At 39.6% G+C, this 9,388-nt stretch overlaps 1 protein-coding gene across 3 annotated transcripts in view; it reads left to right on the forward strand.

Annotated features, from left to right (window-relative positions):
- The window catches only part of LOC124613055 (peptide-N(4)-(N-acetyl-beta-glucosaminyl)asparagine amidase), a 75,510-nt gene extending 68,267 nt beyond the window's left edge, over positions 1-7,243 (forward strand). For all 3 annotated transcript variants that reach the window (XM_047141631.1, XM_047141633.1, XM_047141634.1), the window contains exons 6-8: positions 3,140-3,401; positions 6,218-6,376; positions 6,466-7,243. In XM_047141631.1, coding sequence (XP_046997587.1) covers positions 3,140-3,401; positions 6,218-6,376; positions 6,466-6,638 — 594 coding nt within the window. In that variant the 3' untranslated portion in view covers positions 6,639-7,243. The remainder of the gene's footprint in view (positions 1-3,139; positions 3,402-6,217; positions 6,377-6,465) is intronic.
- Positions 7,244-9,388: the final 2,145 nt, after the last annotated feature.

The raw sequence follows: 9,388 nt of genomic DNA on the forward strand, positions 1-9,388 counted from the left end.
ATACTTCGTGGAGTTTTGTTGTCAGCAACCCATTGCTTTGGCATCAAAGGTGCCCAATGATACATGAAGAATTACTTGGAAATAGAGGAGGTGGCCCTTGTTATTACTTGTGCTATGAAGAAGTTTCATGTGTCTCTTTATGGTGTTCAGTTTCACTTGCTGACTAATCATAAGCCATTACTTAGTCCAGTGGCACACTTGTCAGATAAAACAGCCCATATACTTCAACACTTGCCCTGTTTCTCAGTGGGTATGAGATTCATTTCCGGCTCATGGTTCAGCACTCCAGTGTGGGCGCTGTTTCGCTCCTACCAGTGGGACCTGACCCTGATTTCGATCAGGATGAAGTACTTTGTTTTTACCTTGATGAGGAAGCTTTATAGACAGTTGATGAATTATCTACTACTGGTTGCTGCATTGCTCAAGCTGTCACCCTCTGACCCTGCTCTTCGTGAAGTGTGGCAGTACATTTAGCAAGGACGTCTGGAATGATCTAGCCTTGTGTGTTGGATCTCATCCACAACTATTTTATGTTACAACAGAGAATCACACTCAGTGATGGTGGTATTCTGTTGTCTATAGAAAATGCTATGGATGGTCATTCCAACATCTCTCCAGTGGGACATTTTTTGCCTCCTGCACCATGGTCATTGAGGCATCTCATGGATGAAGATGCTGGCTCACTGATGTGTATAATAGTGCAAGATCAATCATGAAATTGGAATATTTAATAACTGCTTGTTCTAAGTGTGCAGGTCACCAGGTGATTCCCTGGCAGTGTTATTCAATGTGGCCTGAGCCGTCACAGCCTTGGGAGCATGTCCACTTCAACTCTGTGGGCCCCTTCTCGGATGCTTATTCATTAGTGGCCATTGATGCTTACTCTCAGTTTCCGTACATCGTCTACTGTTGCTCCCATACAGCAAATGCAATGGCGTGGACTCTCACTCGGATTTTTTTCCATCAAAGGCCTGCCCTGCACTCTGTTAACTGACAACAGCCCGCAATCATCTCTCTATCCGCATTTGAATGGGGACGTGGAATGTCTCATATGCACTTTCAATATGCAAAAGAAGTAGTACATTGGTGAGGACTCAGTATAAGAGGCACTCAAACATTTTCTCAGTTCATATAGGTCCACACTCGATAGTGGGAAGAGCCCAGAAGAACTGCTACATGGACCCCAGCTGTGCATGATGTTGAATCTCCTGCTACCCACCCTGTGGCCTCCCTGCATGCGCTACACACTTTGGACTCCAGTCTGGGCCAATGCATTTGGCCACAATGAGTATTGGATTTTGGTGGTCATGCATGGCCAGCGCTGAGGGATAGGTTTTCATGCTGCAGGCAGAGGACAGACTCGTGTCCCACCATCGAAATCAACTCTGCCTCAGAGTGGAGGACCAGTCTCTGCAGCCTCCATGCAAACTTGCGTTGGTTCCCCTTTCTTCACACATCTAGATCTTCTCATTCACCTCCATCATTGGTGTGTCCTTCACTGATTCTGCCCCAACATCTACCTCAGGGTGATATTCTGCCTCATTCTCCCTCCTGCATTCTCATTTCCAGCCCTCTGCAAGAAGATCAGAGCCTGGGCAAAGATGGCCATGCCCATGCCCCAGGACCCCCCTCCAACCCCTCCCCCTGGATCCAGTTCTGGTACTGACACTCCCAATGGCTGTCGTTGCACCCCCCAGATATCCGCTGTCAGCCATGCCATCACTGACCAGGTCACTTCTGGCCCTCCTCTTGAGTGCCAGCCAACACTGGAGGAGGTAGCATCTCACTGTGGCTATGAATCAAAAGTTATGAAATTATCCAAAAAAAGAAAAGAAAAGTAGAAAGAACATGGTAACAATAGAAATCAGATTAAATTAGAAAAGGCCAAGCAAGTAGAAAAAGACAAGTTTATAACCTTACTATACTGGGGTAACATTTCCAACAAAATAAGTCATTTGTTTCAAAAAACTAGACTGCAAATCAGCTTCAGGACACAAAACAATAAAAGATCACATCTTGTACGCAATATACTGCCCCTAGTTGCCATAACCTCTCTCCACCTTGTCCCTGTATGCTCCCACAAGCAACACTTTGCTGTCCCCCACCCCTACCCTGCTATCCCTCCCCCTCCCCACCCCAGGCTCTGTCTTACCCCCACCACCCAGTTGCCTCTCCCATCATGTGCTGCTGCTAACAGTCTGGCCTCAGCAGCCATAGACTGGTCATGTGTGAGGTGTATTTTGTGTGTGTGTGTGTGTGTGTGTGTGTGTGTGTGTGTGTTTTGTGTATTTTTGAAAAGCTCACTCTCTGACAGCCTTTTTGTTGCGCCTATCTGCAACTCAGCATCTCCGCTGTATGGTGAGTAGCAAATATCCTTTTGACTGTACTATTACGTTACATCCCAAACAAATTTTTAGACCGCATGTAGGATGCTGGTGTGACCTGTTCTTGATTACCACTAGAGTGTTTCAGATCAGTACCAGGTCAGATTGAAGGAAGACATCGAAGCAATTCAGAGGCGGGCTGCTAGCTATGTTACCAGTAGGTTCGAACAACACACAAGTGTTACAGAGATGCATTGAGAACTCAAATGGGAATCCCTGGAAGGAAAGCAATGTTCTTTTCAAGAAACAATATTGATAAAATGTGGAGAATCAGCATTTGAAGCTGACTGCCAAGTGCTTCTAGGCACCAACAAACTTTGTGCATAAGGACCAGGAAGATAAAGATATGAGAAATTAGGGTTCATATGGAGGCATATAGACAGTTGTTTTCCCCTCACTCTGTTGATGAGTGGAACAGGAAATGGAACGATTAAAAGTGGCACAGAGTACTGTTCGCCACACACCATATGGTGGCTTGCAGAGCATCGATGTAGATGTAGATGTGGAACAAGCAATATGTCATTTATCAAACAGAAATGTGTGCTTCACAGTTGAACATGTTTAAGCCCCATATATGCCCAATCACACCTTGTGAAAAGTAAATATGTTCAAAACACATAGCTTTAAATAATTACCCTATGATGCTCATGTAACAGAAAATCTTAGTAATACCTTATTAATAATATTAGCTGTGATAACAACCAGACTAGCAGATATTAAAATATTCAAGTAAATGATGTAAATTAAATTTTTAGGGGCGCACCTCAGGTTCCCTGCTCTGGAGACTTGCAAGGGGAGAGGTTACAGAAAAAGTTACATATGTTTGGACTCCAAACGCTGCAGAAATTTCAGCTCAAAGATTTCAGTTAAGTTACTCCTGTGAAAAGGACAAATATTTTCGAAGTACTAACACTGAGGAGGCCTGCATTTCTGGATGGCAGAATGGTGTGTTTGAATTTGATTCAGTCTTTCGAAAAGAAGAAAAAGACTGGAAGATGTTCTATTTATCAAGAACAGGTAAGTGTAAGTGTTTTAAGCTATTGAAATCAGTTAAATTTAAAAGAAAAGAAAAGAAATTGGTAATGATTTTCCTTGGGATTTGTGCCTCTATTTTCTTTGCCTGTTTATTAACGTGTGTTCTAACTGAAGTAAGGCACAGCAAATATATATCTGGCCAAAAATAATCAGGTTAGGTATACATCATTCTTTATTTTTACTTCTTCACAACTTTTGTATTATTCACTCCAAAACAGACCTCACGAGTCTTACGCCCAAACCATGCGTGTTTTCCACTGCTCAAAGCAGCGTCCGAAGTTATCTTTTGAAAGCTTGTTTATGGTCTCCATCACTTTTTCTTTCATGGCTTCAAGTCTCTCAAATCATGTTCCTTACAGAGCAGATTTCAGTTTTGGGAATAGAAAAAAGTCCCATGCAGCACAATCGGGTTAGTAGGATGAATGTTCCAACTTATGGTATCCCTGCTTGCCAAAAGTGACTTGACAGGTGTCATGTTCTTGGGCACCATTTTTGAACATACTATCCACATGTGCAAACATTCGTGTAAAATCTGCAGAACTGTTTGTCAGTTCTTACAATATTGACAACTTCTCACATACTCAACCGACAGTCTCTTTAGATGAAATCTCCAATTTTTTCAGTTTTTTGTCCATGGTTGACATAGAGGGTTGTCCAAGACATGACTCACCTTCATTCGCTTCTCATCCCTCTTTGAACCACTTAAACCACTGAAAAAACCTGAATGCATTGCTCTATCCTTGTTCCAAAAAAGAATGGACCTCTGTGGCGGACTGTCCAAGTTTCACAAAAAATTTCACATTAATCTACACTAAGCATTTTTTTGACAGGCAGCAGGTACATTGTCTGACACAAATGAAGGCCACGGGCCAACAGAGGGTCGGGCAGGGAGTGGGTAGTGGAAATGGCAAGAAGAGATGTTCCATGACACAGCAGTATAGTATTTGACGTTGTGGCCCATGCTGGTTGTGTTTTAAAAAATCAGTACAGTTATTTTTTAGCTGGACCTTGTATGGAAGGAAGATTGACAATGCTGGGTAACTTTTTATTATTGGCAGTGTAATATATATTACTACATGCCAGCAATGACTTATAATGGATTTTATGTTATTTGATGCCATAGGGTTTATAAAGTCATTTAAGCTCTTTTAAATGCGTTTATAATACCTTATAACGGCCTGACAACTGAAAATGATCATAATAAAGAAGAATTTATCATCAGATTTTTGCAGGAAATAGTTATTCACACTGTTTTACTGCTGACTGTACTTGTTTTGAATCTTTATAACACAAAAGTTTAAGGGACAAGTTGGTTGTTTTGAGAAACAGGGCAGTGAAGTTTCAATAAAATCTTATTTGTAAGAGGCTTCAAGTACATCCACTGTGCTTATTTTATTCAGATAGGTCATCTTTTCTAATATTTCTAGAGTAATGACATGATTTTGAAATTGTAAAATCTATCCAAAATCATATTCTTAAAAGTACTTAAGTGGAAACTTAACGATGTTAACTTGCTGACTGAGGAGACTTAACGTGGATTAGCATTGAGTTGCGACTGTTTACTTGTTGGTTGAATTAACGAAATATTACTGTGAAACTTCACAAATTTGAAAGATCCAAATTGTGTCTATTTAGAATACTAAGATTCGCTTTACCATTTTTTACCATAATAAGCCGTAACAACCCCAGAAGTAATGTGTGATTCAGAACATACAAAATTAATTTTATTCTTGCCTTACTACAGCATGTAAATAGTGTTAAGGATAACCCCTAACATTTCTTCCATCACTCTGTCACATAAAGTCACATAAATTGTGGTAAGCAACACAAGTTAATAGTGTTTAATTGCTTAAATAATTATTCACATTTAGCTGATTAACAGCAACTTTTGAATCTCATTTGTGTTAAGGAACATAGTATCTTTATCTGAATCATAGTTACCCACGTCATCCTCAGATTTTTACAAATCGTCCCTAAAAAGCATTTCTCAGACACGACCATGGCACACATTACTACTAATGGCAGACTGTTTTTGGCATTCATCACTGTTTACATGCACACATGGTGAAGTTTCCATGAGGTGAAAATCTGAAGCTAGACATAGAACTGCTATTTTTTGGTTTATAGTGGAACTGTCAACTAATATGAGTCTGCAATTGCATTTAAATTTCATTGTTAGTCTGACATACTTTCCATACCATAATTTGAAATCTTGATTTATTCTTGAGCACTTGATTCTGCCATCTTCATTTTTTCCTTTATTACATTTATTCGCATTTCAGTACATCGCTCCATGTGTGAATTTTGGAATTCATGCTCTGTTCTCCCAGTCAGATATTTCTCTTGATTTGGTGCAGCATTAAAAGCACAACTAATTTCTTCAAAATGTTGTTGTATATTACTTAAATATAAATGTACTTTTAGAGCTGTACTTGGGGATGTAGAAATTGCACACTTGCAGCTTTTGTCTTCTGTTTGCCTTATGTTTTATTATAACACCTCCTTTGTTGTACCTCTGTTCCTTATTTGTATTTTTTGCTGGCAATGAATCTGTTTTGCATGAATTTTCATAGTATGCAAATTAACCTTAATTGTGTCAGTGTATCAGTTGATATTAATGAGGTTCATGTATTGCTGATAGTGTTACCGTCCATATTTTTGAGAAAATGTGTTTAATTTGTAATAATGTATATAAATTCTCTCTTTTCACATATCTGCATTAACTTGCCCTTTGTATATAAATTCTCTCTTTTCACATATCTGCATTAACTTGCCCTTTTTCTATCTCATTTTAACAGAGGGAAGCCCAAAAGGCACCATTACATGGAAATTTGACTTTTCATCCTCTGGCTTAGTTATAGAAACAGTGAATCTTGTGTTTGTGAGAAGCATGTTTGAAAATGGTGTTATTAAGTTACTAATGATAGGGGATACAAACAACATGGAAGTACCATCAAGTAAGGAGATTCAGACAACTTCTTAGTATATTGTTTTAGGCAATTGCACATTTTATTTCCTTATGTTTGATGGCTTTGCCCATTTGCAGGTGAAACAGCAGTTTCCACAAAGGTTTTAGATGGTTCCAAGTGTTTGACCCTGAGTGCTGAACTAAGTAGAGGGAGAGGTACAACAGCATGGCAGCATGCACAGCTTTTCCGTGAGCCAGTTGGCAGCACGACTTATCCATTCAACGTTGTTATCAAACTAAGGAAAATGTAAATAGCAAAACATTGCTCAAAAAAAAAAAAAAAAGGAGACACTGTACTATCTTATGTGAACTCATTTTCTGTTATTATCTTGTGGAAATTGATTTTGTGGCATTGTCTACAAGTGATACACAGAACTAATTTGTGTTTATCCAAACATAAATTGTATTGGTGAAGTTTATAGGGGACCATGCACGTGATCCCCCCTTGCATGCTGTGTTTGGCAAGTGTTTGCAATGTGTTGTAATAAGGAGGGTCCACAAATAAGAGATTAGTATGGTTTACCAATGGAAACTTCTCGAAGAGTTGATGGTCTTTACACTGGGAAATTGGAGTAGGTGGCACTTTGTGCACAGTTCCTCATCACTTTTCTACATTTTACAGAAATGAAGAGAATGATGTGCACAAGGTAAAAATATAAATTACAAGTTTTATGTGCATTATTATTTTGAGCATGTTGGAAAGTCATGTTTTTATTCTCCATATGTAAAATTACGATCTTAACAAACTGGTAAAACATATTTCTGCCATTCTTACTTCTCTGACATCACAATTATGTTTACGTTGGAAGATATTGCTTTAGTTTCCTAAGAATAAAATTGCTTCATCTCTATGTTACATCAGTAATGGTTGAGTCATGGCTCAATGTCTCCTCTTTGTGGTGAGTAGCAATCTGTCTTTTCCATATTGTTAATATTCCATCCTGGACATTCTATTGTTTGATTTTAAATCAATAAGCATTACCTAAGTTCTCTGTGCCATAAGTACTATGGGTTGAGTGGAAGATTCAGATTCATTTGATTTGATTTTCAGTTGGTACGAATAATTAGTTGAAGTTCTCCTGTCTCATAGTGTTTTTTACATAGAACAAACATTTATCAATAATAATATTTTGTACATGATATCACACAGAAACTGTTCCTTGTCTTACCACACAGAAATTTTGCCTTGGGCTGTATCTGGGAGTTTATTCCATTGTATGAATGAAAGCTCAGCATTTTGGAACCAACCATTGTTGCAACTTGCTTTAACAGTAACATTACATAAGACAAGCTACAACCTGGCCTTACCTCACATTTAAATCCAAGACATGACTTGTAATCAATAAAGGTCAGGAACTATCCCCTCAAAATACCAAAATGATTTGGATATAGCAAGTAAAGAGACACTAGTCTCTGCAAGATGTTAAGAAAATTTAAATATGATATTGGGCTCTCATTCCTTTGAACATTAAACAATTTTCAGTATAGAAAAGATAACACAAGCACTATCCTCTTTCAATGATTTGTGATTAAAAATAATTAATGCAGAAAAATCACTGAATAAATGCTGGGCACTAGTCCCTCTAAATGTTAAACAAATTTCAGTGCATTGTACATAACAGAGGTGGGAGGGGGGTGATGAAAAATAGATGGGAAATACAATGAAACGTGTAGAAAACGAAAACGGAGTGAAGCAGAGAGTAGTTACAATGAAGAAATGCTGAGACAGAAGAAATTAACATAAATTAAGGTCAGGTGGGTGGCAAGAACCAGGGACATCTTGTAGTGCTAGTTCCCACCTGCAGAGTTTTGAGAAACTGGTGTCTGGGGGAAGAATCCAGATGGCGCGTGTGGTGAAACAGGCGCAGAGGTCAGGAATGTCATATTGTAGAGCATGTTCTGTAACAGGATGTTGCTAGTTGTCACTATACACCCTCTGCCTATGCCCATTCATCCTAATTGATACTTTGGTGGTAGTCATGCCGATGTAGGAGGCCAAACAGTGTTTACATAATAGCTGGTATATGACATATGTGGTTTCACAGGTGGCTCTCCCTTTGACAGTATATGTTTTGCCAGTTACAGGGCTATTATGGATGGCGTTAGAAGGGTGCATAGGGCAGGCCTTGCAATGGGGATGGTCACAGGGGTAGGAGCCATAGGGTTGGGAGATGGGTGCAGAAGGAGCATGGGGTCTGACAAGAATACTGCAGAGATTGGGAGGGGGTGGTGGAAAGGTATTCTAGGCATGGTGGGCAAAATTTCAAACAGAATGGTTCTCATTTCAGGGCATGATTTTAGGAATTTATGGACCTGTAGAAATACACTCATGCTCATAAATTAAGGGTACTGCTGATACATGGTGAAACAACACTCTGGTGGGGAGTTTGTGGGTTTAAATCACCTCAGGATATGACCATGCGGTGCATTTGACCTGCGGTCATCGCACGATGGTGCTGGCAGCAGCCCACATACGCAGAGGTGTATTGGTGCATGTCAGAGTACGGTGCAGACATTTTCAGACATGTGTGGCACCACATTCTGCAATTATCCTTAATTTATGAGCATGAGTGTAGTTGATTAATATTCTAGACCAGGATAATACTGAGTCACGAGTGGAGTGCTCTAAAGTTGTTTTTTGAAGGGACCAGCATACCAGTCTTGGATGTGATTGCTCTGCCCAGGAAATCTGCTTTTGATCTAGGCTGGTGGGGTAATTATGTGCAATGAAGGCTGAGATGAGAATGGTGGTGTATTGCTGTATAAAGTCTGCTTCCGAATAAATATGTTTGCCTCAGATGCCAAGGCTGTATCAGAGGGAACATTTGACATGGAAAGGATGGCAACTGTCAAAATGTAAGTACTGTTGTTTATTGGTAGGTTTAATGTGGACGGAAGTGTGTAGCTGGCTTTTGGTTAGGACGAGATCAACATCAAGGAAAGTGGCATGGGATTCGGAATAGGATCATGTGAAATTTAATTGGGAGAAGGTATTCAGAGA

This window comes from Schistocerca americana, chromosome 4, assembly GCF_021461395.2.
Source record: "Schistocerca americana isolate TAMUIC-IGC-003095 chromosome 4, iqSchAmer2.1, whole genome shotgun sequence".
Taxonomy (NCBI): Eukaryota; Metazoa; Arthropoda; class Insecta; order Orthoptera; family Acrididae; genus Schistocerca; species Schistocerca americana.